The sequence below is a fragment of the Dermacentor albipictus genome, chromosome 7 (assembly GCF_038994185.2).
Source record: "Dermacentor albipictus isolate Rhodes 1998 colony chromosome 7, USDA_Dalb.pri_finalv2, whole genome shotgun sequence".
NCBI classification, from domain to species: Eukaryota; Metazoa; Arthropoda; class Arachnida; order Ixodida; family Ixodidae; genus Dermacentor; species Dermacentor albipictus.
The window spans coordinates 79,700,951-79,720,081 of record NC_091827.1 but is presented as its reverse complement, the minus strand read 5'-3'; the positions used below and the strand labels follow the sequence as shown (position 1 = coordinate 79,720,081).

Sequence of the window (19,131 nt, the reverse complement as noted above, 5' to 3'; positions counted from 1 at the left end):
TAAGGCATAACACAGACGGAATAGAGGCTCGGGCAGCTAGCATCCCAGACAGCGTTCGCCAGACACTGGAGATTAGGCAGGAGGAGCTCCGACTTTCTCGGGGAGCATCTAGGCTTCGCATTTTCCAGGTAAATATCTGTTCGATCTACAGCTTCCTGTAAGTCTAATTCAGGATCTTCGCTTCCTCCGGTGCACCAGATTTTGAGGTCATCAGCGCAGAGCGTATGATTGATTCCTTCTAGGTTGGAGAGCTTTGCGATAGTTTCTCCATTACAATGGTAAAAAGAGTGGTGAGACCACCGCTCCTCATGGCAGGCGTCTGGAGCCCAAACTGAAATTGTCGGGCTTGAGGTCACCGATTTTGAGCGTCACCTTGCGATACCCAACGATAACGAGCTTGTGTATCTGTAGAAGACGTCGTAGAAGATATTGAGCTCTGATATGGAATTCAGAATGTGAACATGGAATACATTTTCAAAGGCCTTCTCCAGATTCACCCTGTTATATATCTTGTGGTGTTGTCAGCTATTTCACACTTGATTAGCTTTATCACGTCCCGCGTGGACAGGGCCGGATGAAAGCCGATCATGTTGTGCGGAAACAATCCTTGTTTCTCAACGTGCTTGGAAATGTGATTGTCTATGACATGTTCCGCCATCTTCCCCACGCAGGCCATGAATGAAATGGGTATGAGGTTTGAGACATTGGGAGATTTTCGATGCTTTGGAATGATGATGACCGAGACCATTTTCCAGCAATCCGTGACAAGCCCTCGTTCGCACATTCCATTTATATCCTCTGTGAACCATCCTATGGAGCCGTCGCAAAGGTTTCTGAGGGCCCGGTTGGGAATGCCATCTGGAGCAGTCGCCGACCTGCCATTTAGATTCTGCAGGGCTTCCTTTACTTCGCGTGACCTGAAGGGGTACCTGGCTCGGAGCAAGAAGAGCCTTTGTAGGGTGGATAGCCTTCGTCACTCGAGTTGCTCAGTGGCAGGTACTTGCAAGTGAATCTTTTTAGTACGGCCTTGACTTTCTCTGATTGCGATGCCTCCTGTAGAACCTTCGTTATCACTTATCTTTTGTTTGACCTAGTATTGGTATCATTGAGCAGACGCTTGAGTTGGTTCCATTTAACTCCAACTCTCATCAGTCCATCCCCGGAATTGCAGACCTCATCCCACTGTTGTCTGCTCAGCATTTGGCTGTAATCTTCTGTAGTTTTTTTGAGCTCAGCGATTTTTTTTCGAAGCCTTCGGTTGAGTTTCTGCCATTTCCATCTTTTTAGCAGTGGCGTTTTTGTTTCTATAGATGAGCAAGGCGGCTATCCATCCTGTCCACTTCCAGTTCACTCTGGACTTTCTTTGTCCCCGCACTGATATCCTCTTTAACTGTTAGCCAACCACTCTAGGCTAAGTTCTGAGCCGTGTTTGTGCTCGCACTTCCCTAATCTTGCAAAATTAATGCCAATCTGTGTAGTAAATGGTTCGAGAAAATTAATATTAGAAATAAGACTTAGTTTCACTTTAGCGCGATGTTAGCGCAACACAACTTGGGCGGCTGGGTTCGTATTGTTATCGTACAATAAACCGCTGAAAAAAAGACGTGGGCAAAGTGATTTTCCGACGTTCGCATAATAGTGCATTTGGTGATGTGCGAACTTCATGCCACCAGGGCCCAGTGGTTCCAGAATCTATATTCGGATAGGTAAATTCGTTTCCTTTCACTTGTTTACGGAAGTGTTTTCTAAAAGTAAAGTGGGAATCGTTCTTTCTTTTCAACATATTTGTTCATTTCCGCACATTGGCTCGGACTTTAGGCAAAGGTGTAATAAAACCCCTAGCACATACCTGCGCAAGTATAAGTTTCATCATTAAAAAAAACAAGACAGCGTGAACCATGGTAAAATCTCTTGGCTGGATTAAAAAAAATAAATTAAAGATGGCGTAAAGAACATTCGCCTACGAAAATGAAGCACTTGGCGTGAACTGCGACATAGAACAGGAAGTCCCAGTACCTCTGATAGGCTATTTTTTCGGGCGGAGCTAAATTTTTTGCTTTCAATATTTCAAGAGACAACGTATCGTTTGACGGAAATAAAATCCAACTTTTTGAGCCCCTGCAAAATAAAACTTTATAAAGCTGTACGTTTCTCAAAGAATACGTCACGTGCCGATACACAACTATAGAGCCCTGCTCTCTGCACTGTGATAAATCCTCTAGATCTAATTTTTGTCGTGTTGTATCTATTTCGGAGTCCTTTTCCGCATGAAATAGTTCTAGGGAAAACAATTCCTTACTACAGGATAAATTTAGGTTCCTAAACGATTTGTAAATCAGCCTGCTGGTGGCATTTCGGTTTCTAGCAAACCACAGTCCTACACAAAGTCTTATGTACATTTGGTACGAAAATTCTACGCCTTGTTTAGAATTGCATATTTATTCAAAATAAATTGGTAGCGCCGTGTATTGTCTCGAAATACAACAAATGTGGTGCAGCAAAATTCTAAGTGGGGGTTAACCGTGGCGTGGTAAGACTCAAGGAATACAATTTTACAGTTCACTAACTCAGGGGCCAAACATTCCGACAATGAATGTGTGTTGCTTCGTGTAGAAGAGAGAGAGAGCGAGGCCCTTTATTACAAAAACAGATTTTTGCCATCGCGTATACAAATACTTAGATGTCTTGCCTCTCAAAGCATATATATATAAACGTCCTTTCAAGTTCTCGAAATTCACCTGCAGTTTTGAATTTTTTTACAGTTGTATATGTGAGTAGTTTCCAGGCAGTTATTCTCTCGTGACTACACGAGAGAGTCAGTGAGCTCCACCCTTGCAACGTTCTTTTTCCTGCTCAAACGGCTGTGATTCTCCCCGTTGCGCAAGTATATTCTGGCAGCTTGGGTCGTAGAGAACAATTCCATGCTTTTCGTACTTGTGGAACCATTTCAGACAATTCTTCTGAGGGGGCTTTGTGATGAAGGCATTCCTAATTCTCAGGTCGTACCTGAGAACTCTACCTGGAAAAGCATCAAAATTGTCTTCACTTTGACAAAGTCAACTGACAAAACGGCTACCCTTTCACATTATCTTAAAGAACGCAGCTGCTAAACCTTGATTCATTTATTGTTAAATTTTATGTGCTAAATTTCAAGACTAATATTTTATTTCAGCGTGCGAGCTATATATTGGCATAGGTTTTTGTTCATATAAATGGGTTAAGTATTCGCCGAAGACGACAAGTTCTGAATGTACAACTCAGACCATCGTTTTTGTTTCAGTGGTGTCCATGAGCTTTGTCTCATAGAGACCCCCTAAATTCTATGTAGATGTACTACGCACGTTTATTTATTCTTCGTACCTAATTGTCTTCTGACACAATAACTCAATTATTAAGATGTTATGAATTACGCCTAAATACTTAGAACGGTACAATGTTTATTTTATCAAATACTCAGGGCATTTATGGCATCAAAAGTCGATGCAGGCTCTGAAACACGTTCTGTAGAATGCAACTCCTAAAAGAGAGGGTTACTTTCCAGTGTAAAATTGAACCTTATACAGGCCTGCTTTCCATTTGATGTCAAATATAAAATTCTAGTGGCCATCATTCTTTCTTTAGGAGGACTGCTTTTTATTGATGTGTGAACCTATATTTCAGCAGGTGACATTAAAGACCTTTGGTGTGGCTTCCCCAGACGCTTGGTGTGCTGCTATAACAATTTATCCGGATGGATACGTGATATTTCAGAATGATGCAGCCGTATAAGTGTATTCTACTGATTATTTGGCTCAATCGTGATTATTACTTTCAATGTGAAGGTGGCCTCACTTCTGATGACAGCTAGATTCTTGTACTTTAAAACTGCTGCTTGATCTGATTAGTGAGACCTTGTTAGAAGCTGCTGCCCTATTATATTACATGGTCCGCATGTGGTTCCCAATGTCCCAAATGGGCGCTCGCCTATTTTTATGTCTCCTGACCTCATCTGCCGGAGCTGTACATTGTATACCTCACCTTGACCTTTTTTACTTTTCTCCAACTTGCAATTTAATAATATATATCATTAATATATCGAATAACAAGATGCTAAGAAACCATTCATAGCGTTCCTAATATATTTATATTTACTCTAAAAATATTCGCCATTTATTGAATGTGAAGATAAGAGTATTGTATTTTGGTAAGAAGCAAAAAAATAAAGAATGCGAGAGAAAAATACCAATATCGACATAAGTTTTATTGTCTCTTTACGTGCCACCATCTGCCAATTTAGATTTTTGGTCAGTAATAAGAATATTTTCTGAGAATATATGTAAAACATCATAGTATGTTCTTCGAGGACAAACGGACTCTTCTAACAAACGCATAGGTGCAATGTACTTAAGAAACTTCGCCTACCTTGGTCGAATAAGATGCATCGCATATGAAATGTCCTGTCAGGATTTATGACATTTTTCCGCGAGGCCTACTCACGAAAACTAGCTAATTGATAAAAGTTGATGAGTGTTACAAAAATGAAAGTGCGCGCGCCGTAGTATTGGTACCTTCTTATCTCCGATTTCGACGATGCTTAGATGAAACCATCATGCCGCTGAAATAAAAGGGCAACAAGGTTATCTTGACAAGATCTTGTGCCCTATAACATAAAATAGTTGCAAGACGTCTTCATTCCAATTCCTGACGTCAAATTTGTGTAACCACCGACGCAAGCATGGGGTGGTGGCCCGCAACATTGCCTCAACAGCCCAATCAAAGGGTCTGCTAGTTTATAGGAAGTGACTTTTCTTTGCTTTCAAAATAAAGAATAGTGCCTACATGGAGCGGTTTTTTGTTTGTAATTGGCTGCCAGGAGGCGAGGATTACGCTCAAGTGGAGAGGGTATCGATGGGGCCGAGCCAACGCACTGAGCATAAATAACCGAATGAAGCGGGTGGTGTCGGCGTCGGCGAATGATCCACTTTTTTTTTAAATAGGCAGGTTTAGAACGCCGCTAAAACGGATCCTCAGCAGAGATGGCAGAGTGAGGTCGTAGACATGCCGAAAGCGCTCTAAAACATTAAATGACCGCGCAAGAAGATTTTTCTACACACATAAACCCAAGCTTTCCGACAGGTGTAAGTAGCCAGTGCGGGAGCTATCGACGGCAGCCATCTTTTATGTCTTCCAGAACGGGGCAGCCTGCGGCTATTCAGAAAAAAAATCAGTTTTGTTCTGCATAATAACGCAACCCTAACGCGTACGCGTTGAGTTTTTCTGGTTTTGTGATGCCGCGTAACAGACACGTAAAGTTGGTTCAGCGCGAAAACCATTGACCAATAGCAGAGAGCCAATGGCGAAAAGGCGTCTAATCAGAACTAGCCTTTTTTTTTGTTCAGTTCAATCATGCATAATCAGTGTGTACACGTAATATGAGATGAGGGGCACTTGTGGTTTTCGTGACGTCGCGTGGCAAACAGGCGAAATGAGGTTGTCCCAAAAATGTTTTTGGCCTATCGCGGAAGACTGATTGCCGAATTGGAACAGAAAAGTTTGGAATAGCTTTACGTTATAGCGCGCCTTTTGCAGCAAACTTACCTATGTAATATTACAGGAGATTTTTAGAAACGGAAAAATGAGGTTGGTGGGAGACATTTTCAAACTCAAATTTTAGAGGTTCTCTCTAGATATTTTGTTTTGGATCACAAAGTAGTGTTGTCGATTGTGATACATGGTTTGGTATGCCTTAAAAACGCAAGATAACATATGCGATAGGTCTGTTCCTCATCAACAAAGTCAACATTTGCACTCAAACGCTTCTATGAAAGAGGGTTCGGGAAATCTAAAATATTTCGTTATATGCCTCATTTAGTTGTAATGGTCCCACACGTAATGTACGGCTTGCAGTACCGCATGGCAGGCAGGTTCACTAAAACAATACCTCCATTTAGCATGAATCAAGAAATACTCAGTGAAATATTCAATAATTTCTTATGGAACCTTTGAGAGAATATGCGGCTGCAGCCCACCTTAGTGCATGGATGTCCACAGCATCCTTTGCGGCGAAACGCAAGAGCTACGAGAACTAAAGCTGTGAATCGTCTAATACTGGTTTGAATTCCCTTATGTTCAAAAACCTTGCTTCGTTAGCAGGATCTTTGCCACTACTGGCTTCATTGACATCGGTATCCCTTCTATCCAATCATGGCTTTGAAGACGTCGTCCATTGTCACCATGTTTTCGTCGTAGACTGAGACATATTCGGCGTCCGTAGCACACGGCGACATGCTAGGACAAGACAGGCACTAGCTTACAATTTCTGGGTCAGCTCAGCAGGACAACTTTTGACATCGGCATGGTCGTCAAATGCGTGCCCAGCGCTGCAGTTAGCCCGAAGCAAATACATGGCGCATCGTAGGGACATAGTCTGGGTCGATCACCTTAGGCGAGACTGTCACCTCGGGCATCGTGCTCGCCGCGAGTGGCTGGTTGAGCAAACCCGGACGAGCTGATTCACTGGTTGAGCACTACAGAAGGCGAAGGCGATAGTACCGCCGAAAGTGATCGTCCAAGAATACCTACCTTGGAGAAGTGTGCGGAGGGTAGTAGTGTCTGGGCTACGTGGCTTTTGTTGTGAAGGAACAACTCAGCTGTTGACAATGCCTAAATTTCTTCGTTGTACAGGCAAATGTGCTTTACTATTCTCCGTTGTAGTGGCAGTTACACATAAATGATAGCAATGAAGCAGCAGTATCCGCGATCATTCCTTATGCCGATCAATTCGACACAGAGGCGTTCAATTTAGATTCCTTCAAATGCACTGTTTTGGCTGAAGTCAACTGCCTTTTTGCGAGACGAAAATACTAAGTGTGAAAAGAGTTACAGCGTAGGTGGCAACAACGATGCAGTTAGAATCCTGCGTCTGTGTTGCAAGTGGAAGTGGTTGCGATAATATGATGTTTTACTAGTAATGTAAATTAATCTAATGCTCGCTGAAGCAGTGTTACATTGAAAGTTAATAAGCCTAGTCATAATGTAAATATGCGGCTGATAGTAAACGGTAATGGAGTTACCTGTGATTTGGGTATTTTTGGCTAGTAGTATTACCAAACTTTTTGTTACGACTGTGAGTAAAAGACCATTTAAATAACTTCGATACAGCTTTCCGGCAATGAGAATGAAAGCATGATTGTATGGTTTTTATTGGCGCAAGGGCCAGATATGGCCAAAGAGTGCCACGTCGGCGGTGATGAGTTTGCAATGTAGGTATGAGTTCTATGAAGTTGGTGTGGTGTAGCTCTAAAGCGGCTTTAAAATAGCAGCTCTAGAGTGCGTAAAAACTACCTGTAATAAGATGATGTCAATGACAAATGACGTGTTCTATGAGCATTAAAATCCATCGCAAAAGAATGGTGCAAAATAGAAAATATATGAGATGGTAAAATTACCTGAAGCACTGCTACCTCGCCAGAGCCCTTGAAGCACAAGGGCCTAGAGGCATGTGCTATATGAAAGAGCTGTCACAGCGGCATCCCCTGAAGAGAGGAGACTCTAGGAACATGTGGGGCTAACAACATGCAATACAACATCTTTCAGAAAACTTAGGGCTGCGTTGGTGTCAAATAGCGGTTCTGGGCTGAATAACATTACAGGATGAAGGGGATGGGCTGCCGGTATGCTAGGGGTAAATGTTTCTTTCTCTCAGATTCAGCTGCCCGACGCTCCAGGAGAACGCGGAGGACGGTCAGCCTCTCCCCGCATCAACCGCAGGTTGGAGGATCATTTTCAGTGAGTAAAAAATTATGCGTGCCAAATATGTGTCCTGACAGGATAGGTGATCTGTTCGCCATGATTTTGTTACGGAGGGCCAAGAGCCTAACTGTGGCTTTATCACAAGCAGTTTGTTATTTACTTCTCCGTCCCACGTACGTCGCCAGTGGTTTCACAGTTTTCTTCTTAAGAAAGGCTTCAGGTCTGTGACAGGGACCGAAGCAGTAGGATTAACTGCATGCAATGAAATTTATGTGGCCATGTAGTCCACTAGAACGTTACCCTCGATGCCCCTATGTCCTGGCACCCAGCGTATAATCACATGCTGGTTAAATATATATGCTTTACACAGGACGGAGTGAAGATCATTATTTACCAGATTTTTGTGGTTACAGAATGACATCAAGGCTTTCAAACACTAAGGGAGTCCGTATATATAACTGATTTCTGGAGTTTTGATTTCTGTATATGCTTTACAGCCGACAACAGTGCGTAGGCCTCAGCCGTAAAGATACTAGTTTCCGGATGCAGTACATCGGTTTCCGAGAAGGATGGACCGACGGCTGCACAGAACAACCCGTCGTCTGACTTCAATTCGTCTGTGTAGAACTCGGTACAGGAGTGTTTGCACTGGAGTTTCCGGAAATGCATTTGGATTTCAATCTCTCTAACGTTTTTTGTAACTTGCATGACTAAGCTCCCTCACACGCAGCGAGAAAGGCTGTCTCACGGAGGGACGATTGCGAAAGGGTGTAGCATACGTCATATTGTTAACGGTAATAAAACACAGATGTTGAGGATTAGAGTGGAGTTTTAGAAAATATGTTTGGCTGATGTATGTTCTCTGCAGATGAAGTGACCACTCATTTGATTCTACATATAAACTTTGTATGGGACTTGTTCTGAAAGTGCCAGTGGCCAGTCGGGTTCCCAGATGGCGGACTCGGGGCGCGCTCGGGGTGGCAGAGTGATGAATCACGGCACCATAGTTCAATCGAGATCGAATGAGGCTCTTATAAATATTCATTAAACACTTGCTGTCACTACCCATGCAGTCTGGGATAGAAGTTTCATTATGTTCATTGTTTTTAGATATCTTTCTTTAAGAAATTTAATGTGTGGGACGAATGTGAGTCTGTAGTCAAGTATACCACACATAAATTTGCGCTCCTTGTTTACAGGTATCTGTTGTCCACACAGTTCTAAGCAAGGATCTGGAATCAGGCCTCTCTTGTAAAAATAACACAAGAACTTTTTATATGATTGATCTTAAATACATTTTTGTCTGCCCACTTTGACACTTTGTTCAGCCATGCTGTACCTGTCTCTCACATATTCAGAGGTTACAGGATTTGAAAGCTATTTGAATGCCGTCCACGTAAACAGAATAAAAGATGGCCGGTGGTAATGAAGCACGAAGCATGTTCATCTTCCCGATGAAGACCGTGCAGCTCAGCACGCCTCTTTGGGGTACAACCGTTTCTTGCGTTAAAAGAGGTGAAATTATATTGCCGAGTTTTACCCGGAAGATACGATTGCACAGATAGCTTTCTATTAGGTTTAGCATATTACCATGGATGCCCCTTTCTCACAAGCTTCTTAAGATTCCGTAACGCCACGTTGTGTTGTATGCTTTCTCCATATCGAGGAATATGGATAAGAAAAACTGCTTCTGTACAAATGCGTCCTGGATATTTCCTTCAATACTTACAAGATCAGCAGTTGTGGAGCGCCCTTCTCTGAAGCCACACTGATAGGGATCAAGCATTTTTCCCAGTTCAAGAAATTGAATGTGTCGCCGATTAATCATTTTTTCAAATACTTTACAAAGGCAACTTTTGAGGGCTATCAAGCGGTAGCTTGCCACTGTGGAATGATCTTTGCCTTGTTTCAAAACAGGGACCACAATCGCTTCTTTCCATGCACATGGAAGGTATGCTACAGCCTAAATAGTGTTGAAAAGTGCGAGTAGTGTAACTTGGGGGTCATTGTGTGTATTTTTGAACATTTCATACATCATTCTGTCAGATCCCGGTGCAGAGGTCTTGCATGCGCTCAGGGCAGCTCTCAACTCGGTAATACTATAATGACAGTTGTAAGACTCATTCTCTCGACTTTTTCTTGTGGATGGCTTACGTTCTTCTATTTGTTTATATTTGAGAAAAGACTGTGAATAATAGGTAGGACTTGACACGCTCTCAAAATACTCCCAAGTGAATCTGCCTGGTCTTGCACGGCATCGCCTTGTGTGCTAACCAAAGGGAGGGCCCTCTTATCGCCCTCTTGTCCTAATAACCCTGTCTCAGACTTTGGCCTCATCTGTATATGGTTTGATACCCGATAAAAACTTCTGCCAACTCTCCCTTCTGGCCTGTCGGCACGTTCTCCTGCCTTTGCATTCACCTTTTTTTAAATTTAATAAGATTCTCCGAAGGGGCCGAGGCGCGTAGCAACCCCCACGCTTTGTTTTGTTTCTAACGAGCGATCCTACATTCATCTTTCCACCACGGGACGCGCCGCTTGCACGCCAAGCCACTTACTCCAGATGTGCATTTAGATGCGGCATCTATTATGAAGACTGTAAAATACTCCACTGCAGCATCAATTCCTAACAAAGACATGTCAGCCCATGAGATACTAGTAAGAGTTCGGAAATTCTCCCAGGCGGCTCTATTGATTTTCCACCTAGGAACCTGTGGTGGATATTTGTTTTCTTTAGATGTTCTTAGCAGTGTATGGAAGTGGTCGCTGCCGTAAGGCTTGTTGGTAACTTCCCATTCAAGTTCAGGTAGTATAGACGTGGAAACTATGACATGATCTATTGAAGAACAGGTTCTGTTTGCAAGAGAGTAATATGTGGGTTCCTTCTTATTCAACAGGCACTCACCAGAAGAAAAAAGGAACTGTTCAACAAGACGTCCTCGCACATCTATACGATGGTCGCCCCACAGGTAGTTGTGTGCACTGAAATAGCCAAGAACGACATAAAGTTCTGGCAATTCATCTATAAAGAACTGAAATTCATGTTTGCTTAGCTTGTAATGTGGGTGTATATAAAGCGAGCAAATAGTGATAATTTTGTTTAGCAGAACAACTCGAACCACCGCCACTGCTTCAAGGGCCGTTCGTAGCTGTAAGCGTTGACACGCTATGCTTTTTTGATTTACAATTGCAACACTGCCAGATTATGCGATTGCATCATCGCGATCTTTCCGAAACGTAACATACTGTCGAAAAAAGTTTGTGTATTTTGGTTTTAAGTGTGTTTTCTGCAAACACAGCACTTTTCAATTGTGTTTGTCGATGAGGTATTGCACTATATCAAGGTTTCTAAGGAGACCTCTGACGTTCCATTGAATAATTTGTGTATCCATATTGGAAGTAGATAGGTGCTGTGTGTACGGAAATGGAAGTGAGGCCATAGAATACAGAGCTCTTTCGAGGCCCTGTAATCGGGGTTTTGTCCTTCTGAACCGTTCGAGGGAGCCTCGCCGCTCCTTAGGCATTTGGTGCGCCTTGTGGGCAGGTTTAGTGTCCATTGCCTCTAGTGAGGCTCCGGACGCGTGCTCTTGCGAGCGAGAAGTTACCAGAGAGAGAGAGTCCCTCCTTGGAGGGCAAGACCCCTGCGCCCACCAGGCCGGAGGTCAATGGGGCTCCCTGAAAAATTTGGCTGCGGCGGCTGTTGGCAGCGCTGGAAGGGGCCGGGGAGGTTGGGGCAGCCTTGGATGCGCCCACCTCCGGGATCGATGGTCCCTTCTGCTCAGATGGCGGAGCAGCGCTAGCTGCAACCACCGTGGGGGAAGATGGCGTAACTGCCGACCCACTGCTTGTGGGTCGGACAGGCACCGGAGGCCGCTGTGACGCTGCCCCATGACGCACCACTTCGGCAAAGATTTTCTTTGGCAGGTTATACCCACCTGCGTGCCTCTTTGAACGATATATTCTCTTTTACTTTGATCGTTACAATTTCTTTTTCCTTCTTCCAGGAGGGGCACGACCGCGAGTACGCGGCGTGATCCACGTCACAGTTTACACAGTGGACAGCATTCTCACAAGCTTCAGAGGTGTGTTCGTGGGCACTGCATTTCGCACAAGTTTGGCGGCCTCGGCAGCTCTGCGAACTGTGGCCGAAGCGCAGGCTGGCATTTGAAACATCGGAGTGGATTGGCCACGTACGGCCTAACACGGAGCTTGATGTACCTGGCATCGAGTGCTCGGGCAGGACACTAGAACCAAAGGTGATTATTAGGTGCTTGGTTTGGATCTCTTTACCATCTCGCGTCATCTTAATTCTTCTCACTTTGATAACATTTTGCTCACTGAAGCCCTCCAGGAGTTCCGCTTCAGTCAGCGCAAGCAAATCATCATCCGACACAACACCACGGGAGGTGTTTACTGTACTGGGCGGGGTCACTGTTATGTGGGTGTCCCCAAATGACACTAGTTTCAGTCGTTTCTCACATTGTTTCCGATCGCGGAGCTCCAAAGTAGGTCACGGCTTGCCATCCTCGACACCTTGTAACGTGGACTAAAAACATCAGTCAAGGACTATAAGACGTGGAATGGTGAAATGGTTCGCACCGCTTTGTTTGGCTTTTGAGAATGAATAACGTGGAAGCTGGGGAAATTCTGCATTTGGTGTCTGAAAAACTTGAAGACATCTTCGGTGCGCCCTCGTTTCTGAGGGCGATCAACAAGGGAGGGGAAAGAAGTTTCCAATAAAATATGTATACATTCGGCAACACCGCCCACCGCCTACCACGCAGCCCAACGAGGGGACACGGCAGAGCTTGTATACAAGTCTGCACGACGCCAGTCGTACTCCGTCACTATAACCGAATATGCTGTACACAAGGTTGGATAGCCATACAGGGTTAACCATTGCCGCCAGGAGAAAGGAAGTAAATAGAAGAGAGAAGGAGGCAGGAAAGGTAAAAAGTGTGGGATAAAGACAAAGATTTGTGATGGCAGAGACAGGAAAGACGACTGCCGATGTCCTCCAGGCGGCTCAGTCTTGAGGTGCCGTCTATATGAAGCCGAGGCCGAAGAGGTGTGTTGCCTCGGCCGGGGGGCCTTAACAGTCCAAACCCCCAGCAGCGGCTCAACCCCCAGGATGCCCTTTCCCCAGACACGGCTAAGACGCGCATGGCTGCACGCGCTAGGCTCCAACCCTCATGTGCTCGGGTACTTGGTGTCGCAACATACCAAACGGCTGCTGACGCAGACGCCCCTGCGGGGGTCGCCCCTGCGGAGGCGAACGGAAAGCATTGGCATGTCTGTTTGCGTGTGAACATTGGCATGTTTACTTGTGGGGTCGACAGTTCACTTCACGAACTGATCACCAAGCTCTAGTCGCATTGCTATCTTCAAAGGGTCCTGGACAGCGACCGTTAAGAATTTTAAGGTGGAATGCAAGATTGCTGTATCACAATTTCTCCATTCAGTACTGTAAAGGTAACCAAAATGTCATTGCGGACGCATTGTCACGCCTACCTGTCCCTCCCAAATGTGAACCAGCACTAGATGAGGAAATAGTGTCTTTAGTTTCATCTTGTATTGCAAATGAGGAATTCCAAGCAGCCACACAGGCAGATCCAGTGTGCGAAGCATTAAAAGACAAAACAGTAAAAGGATGGAGAACTGCGGCGGACCTTCCGCCAGAGTTACAGGCGTATGCCACTGTACAGTCCGAATTGTCCTACATAGATAATCTGCTTCTCCGAGGTGAACGTATCGTTCCTCCTGCTTCCTTGCGTCAGACACTCCTGTCTATTGCTCATGAAGGTCACTTAGGCATTACTAAAACCAAGCTCAGATTGAGAAGCATCTACTGGTGGCCTCACATGGATAGGCAAGTTGAGGAACTTGTGGGAAACTGCTTTGTGTGCCAACAAGCAGATAAATCTGCCAAACCATCTTTTGCGCCATTACAGCTTGTCGAATGGCCATTAAGACCACGGGAAAAGTTAGCTATAGACATAATAGGCCCTCTTGATCGTGCTCCACAGTATGCTCGTTTTGCTTTGGTCATGGTTGACTATCATTCCAAATGGCGCGAAGTTGCTTTTATGCCTTCCGTCACATCGGAAGCCATCATGCACTCTCGTGTCCATATTCAGTAGGGAAGGATTTCCTGATGCTTTAGTGTCCGATAATGGGCCACAGTTTGTTTCTGCAGAGTTCGAGAATTTCCTGAAGGAAAGAGGCATTAAGAATTTCTTGTCCTCTCTTTACTACCTACAGGCCAATGGCCAGGTAGAAAGTTTTAACCGTGTCTTTAAATAATTCATTCAGATTGCTGTCTTGGAACAGCGAGACCTCAGACTTGCGGTCTTAGAATACTTGGCAATTTACAGGTTTACACCACATATGACTACCGGTGTGTCTCCAGCTATGCTGCTCCATAGTCGACAACCACGAACTCGGCTGGACGTTGCAAACATGCCTCCAATTCATCCTGAATTTGCTTCTCCAAAGTAGCGCCAGGAAGTGCAGACTAGAGTACGTAAAAAACAGGAAAATACTAACAAGTATGCGGATCGTCATCGCACAACTAAATGTCCTCAGTTTCAGCCAGGCGATCTGGTTAGGGTACGTACTTCACGGAAATCTGGTCCTAAACACTGCGGTCCGTTCAAGATTTACCGCAAAGTAGGTCGAAGTACTTTCTAGTTTGAAAATTGCAAGCGTTGGAACGCGTCTAAACTGGTGAAGTACTCGGTACGTCAGGGGGAAACAAATGAAAGGAGTCATTTCAATGATGGAACATCCTTTGACGATGGTTTTCCACCTTTTCTCCCAGTTCCTACTGGTACTCATTTTCCTGCTGCAACCTCTTCTTTGCAACCACCAGTCTCACCACCACCACCTCCGGGTTCACCCCGTGCAGAACAATTTCCTGCACTTCCGTACGACACTCCTCCCCAAGACACTGCCCCTGAAGGCACTCAGATCTCTGCCACACCTTCTAGCCCCTGTACGAGTAACACTTCTGCTGTCCCTCCTCTACAACTTGAACCAGTCCTCCGTAGGTCTACACGCCACAGACAACCTTCGGAACGATTTAGGGATTATGTTTCCAAGTAGCTTGTTGCCTTAGGTCTACAGAGGTTTCAACCCTCCCATGCGAATTCGGCTCTTAACGCCAAAAGTATTTCCTTTCATGTTCGTTAGCTGAATAAGACATAAGCAGTCTCCTTCAAATGGGGGAATTTCTGGCAGCTGAAACGGTGCTATATGCACGCTGTACTTACTGCTATACTGCAGATTTATCAGCGAATCCTAGTTGTAGGAACACTTTTCTTCATTTCTTAGCATCCCCGCAGAAAGGATACCATACATTTCTTGTATGTTACATTTCTTGGAGCATAAACACGCATGCATTTTCACTACGGTAGTAGCCGCCATACTAATTTGTCTTTCATATCAAAAAAAAGTTTTTCGTTAGCACTTAAGGGGGGGCACTATGGAGTGTAAAGTGCTTTTACGCGCAAGGCCAATCCACGACAGCCACAGAGACTGTCTCGAGTCAGGCTCAGGGCGAATGAGCAACCCATCAGTGCTGTCCCAGGGGGCACCCAGTTGGTTGTTACTGTATACTTATGTACTTTGTGAATTTGCTGTGTGTTATCTGTGTCTGCAAGGCTGCATCTCATCGTCTTCCCAAGACGGGTACTGGAACTGCAGATCAGGAGTGCAATAACTCATATTCAGTGTTCATGTGCATTTTTTTAATGGGGAAGCCAGAGATCATTTTCAATTGTGTAAAAATGTATCAGTAATCATGTGTGTTACAGTACTAACATGTGTTCTTTGACTCGTGACTTTTGTTGAGAGGAGAGCGAGTAGATCCTTTTTTCCTTTCAAGGGAGAGGTGATCTGGTATCTGTAACTTCTGGTTTCGGTTTTGGGTCTTTACATCAGGGCGCCACTCAGCGCCAAACGCTGTAAGTGCCTCCTGTAAGTTGCCTCCTCAGAAATAAAGATTCATTCTTCGTCTGGTCCCCGACTGAAGCAGTCCGGCTCTTATATTGCGGCGCTGCGCGCCCCGGCCGTTTAGGCTTCATGCCGTAACCCTTCCGTACGGCCGCCCCGTCGAAGCTACAACACCCGTGTTGATTTTTTTGAGGAATAATTGAACCGGAATATGACAACACTCTAACAAGGAATATACTTGTCTCTCGCTCACTTATCGAAGTTGCGGAAAGTTGTGCGCGCGTGTGGACGTTGAATGTTTCATCCGAGTCAGTGGCCTATTTGATTTAAGGTCGCACGTTTTGAGGAAGCTGGTGCTGTGATCATTGGGACAGTGCTACTTCTATGGAGGCGAGAATGTTACCCAGTGACCACTTTTCAAAATTTAGGAGCATACTGATGACATTGCTTCCCTCTTCCCACCAACAAACGCTCCAAGAGCTCCTTGCCCACGATGCTTCAGTGTTTGTCTTTGCACAAGAGCTTCCACATTTACCACTGCACTCCCGCGTACACCACCACATCAATACTGGAACAGCGTAGACAATACGGCCGCTGGACTTCTGGACTGGGACGATCACGCACTGCACAGCGGAAGAGTCACCTACGATCGTGCACTTGCTTCTATACAGTTTAATATCTATCTCTCTCTCTCTCTCTCGGCAACACGGCAGAAGCGGTACCCCATTTATTCAGCCGAGCGCAACTGATTGCTGAAGTTAAAAATATGCTACAGAAGGCCGTCATCTAAGAGTCCAATAGTCCGTGGCCGGCTGAAGTTGTATTGGTCAAGACGAAAGATTATTCACGGTGATTCTGCATCGACTACAGGCACCAAAACGCAGTGACAAAGAAGTATGTGTATCCACTCGCACATATAGAGGACGCCATTGGCTGTTCACATTCTGACTCGTACTTCTCCTCTGTAGATCTGCGTTCAGGCTACTGGAATATACCTATGCATCCCCCAGACAAGGAGAAGTCTGGATTCAAGAGGCCGTATACACCCTTCGAGTTTAAGGTAATCGCTTTCGGTTTATTTAAAGTTCCGCCAACATTTTAACAATTTGCGGATGCGATTCTGTGCGGACTTCGATGGGAATAATGGAGGGTTTACATGGACGACGTTTTCATTGAAAGCAAGATATTCCACGTGCACAACCAACGAAGGGAAGTTGTGCTTGACAGCATACGGCAAGCTGCACTGATTTAAACGTCGGAAAGAAGTGCCACTGGAGCGAGCGTCAAACACGTCTTTTAGCTGTCCTGGTCGACAAAGAAGGCATTCGTCCGACCCACAGATATTTGCAGCTGTTTCTGACTTTCATCAGCCGAAAAAGACAAAAACCTTCGACGTTTAATGGGATTCCGCAGTTGCATGAAAAGCGTCCGAAACAGCATGATCCTTCAATAAGACCTATTGTTGCGCCTCTCGGTAATAAGCACTGGGCTCACCTTTCATTATAGTTGATGGTTTATTGTATCAGGCAAGATATTCTGCTGACGGCAGTCCGCTTCTCATCCTAGTTCCTCAGGCACTGATGCCTATGATCCTTCATGCCGTGAACCATGGCATCACGTCAGGCCACTTTGGCTTTGCGTGGACGCTCTGCGACTGCACCAGCGTTTTCATTCGTTCAAGGTCCAGAAAACGGGCAAGCTGTACATTTCCAGCTTTGCAATGTGCCAACGCCATAAGCAATTAACGACGCCTTCTGCGGGTGTCATGCAGCCAGATAAACCACCGACCTTGCCATTTGGGAAAGTATGGTGTCAACTTGCTGGGTCCCTTCCCTATGTGTACTGCCGGGTGTCACTGGAATATCATGCATGTGGAACTTTCGACCTGGTATACTAAGACGCTGGCACTTGCTTCGGCTATAGCAGCTGGCGTTTCATCTTTGCTGCAGTACTTCGCGATTCTCAGTCATAGGGATCCCGCCGTTGTGATTAGTGATCATGGACGGCAGTTTACTGAGGACGTCGTAGATGAACTAATGTCTTTGCAGATGTGAATACTGCCACTCGACCCCTTACAACACGCTCAAAAACGGCATCACTGAGCTCACGAATCATACCCTGACCGACATGGTTGATATGGGGGCATGGGACCAGCGACATGGCAGGGGCCCATCTCTTTCATGCTGCTTACACAGACTTGCGTCGTGGTCGAACGCACAAAAAGTATGCTGCAGCTGATTTCACCGAAGGGAAGGCGTACAACGGCGACTTGGAAACAGTTCTGCGGTAGTTACTTCCAGTGACGATGGATTTGCGAAAATGCCCGGCACTGACGGAATCGGACTTTTTGTAGCGCTTCAACTGCCAACATGTGACGCTGGACAGCACTGACACAGCTGCTGGAATTCGCCTACAAATTGACCGCAGCGGCCAACGGGGCATGGGACCGGCGACATGGCAGTGGTCCTATTTCTTGCATACTTAAAAGATATTGCGCCAAAAAACAACACACACAAGATGAAAGACGACGACACCACGGGCGCTACTTCAACTGTTAAATGAGAGTGAAAGCACTCAACATATATGGCCCTCCAAAACACCGCGCATGTGTACAAGGCAACATGGAGTACAAGGTTTTATCAGAGTAGGCGCGATAGAAACTTCAGCTCAGCATCGTTAAGAAAAAACGACGTATCACTAACACAGTTCGGACCCGCTTTCTTGATGTAGAAGGCTTCCAATGTTTCACGCGATGTCTGATGCCTCCTTCTACCCGATATCCTCGCATCGCGGAACCATGGAAAAAAATGGGTGCAAGCCCTGCAGTTATCCGCAAGTCGCTCACCTTCATTATTCTTTATACATTTTGCATGTTCCCTGAGTCGGTCGTTGAAACAACGCCCCGTATCTCCAATGTAGGATTTCCCGCAGGACAGAGGAATTTCATAAACCATGCAAAAGGTGTAAAGAATAATGAAGGTGAGCGACTTGTGTATCACTGCAGTGCTTGCACCGATTGTTTTCCACATTTATTTGGCATCTTCTTGAACACCGTCGTCTAAATCTCAGAATAAGATTACTTAACCCTTTAAGGCGCCTTGTACACAATTGTGTACATTGTACTTCTGGTGTTTTTTTGGCGTTTAGGGCGCGCAATTTTCTATTAGGTTGGCTTTAGCACATTCCCAACCTTTAAACTGACAACCATGTGCATTTTGGGCACCATCTGTCGCATTTCGGTGAAGATGTTCATATCAAAACAAGAAATAGCGGACGCCGGAGCAGCAAAGAGCGGTGAGTCAAGTTCTTATTTTTTTTAGAGCCGGTTTTTTTTATTGTGGCAAGCGAAAAAAATTAGAAGCGCTTGTGCATCATATGAAGTACCGAGGAGTGATAATTTTATCCTTTCTGAGGAGATGACCGAACGCTAACGCTCGCACGCGCATG

At 45.2% G+C, this 19,131-nt stretch overlaps 1 protein-coding gene across 3 annotated transcripts in view; it reads right to left on the bottom strand.

Moving 5' to 3' along the window:
* Window positions 1–2,504: 2,504 nt before the first annotated feature.
* Window positions 2,505–19,131, bottom strand: part of LOC135898994 (uncharacterized) — a 34,845-nt gene continuing 18,218 nt past the window's right edge. Inside the window, exons 5-6 of one of the 3 annotated variants that reach the window (XM_070521331.1) lie at window positions 10,637–10,713; window positions 2,505–3,019 (exon numbers count right to left, since the gene is read on the bottom strand). In XM_070521331.1, coding sequence (XP_070377432.1) covers window positions 10,679–10,713 — 35 coding nt within the window. In that variant the 3' untranslated portion in view covers window positions 2,505–3,019; window positions 10,637–10,678. The remainder of the gene's footprint in view (window positions 3,020–10,636; window positions 10,714–19,131) is intronic. The other 2 variants (XM_070521333.1, XM_070521330.1) reach the window with 2 other exon arrangements.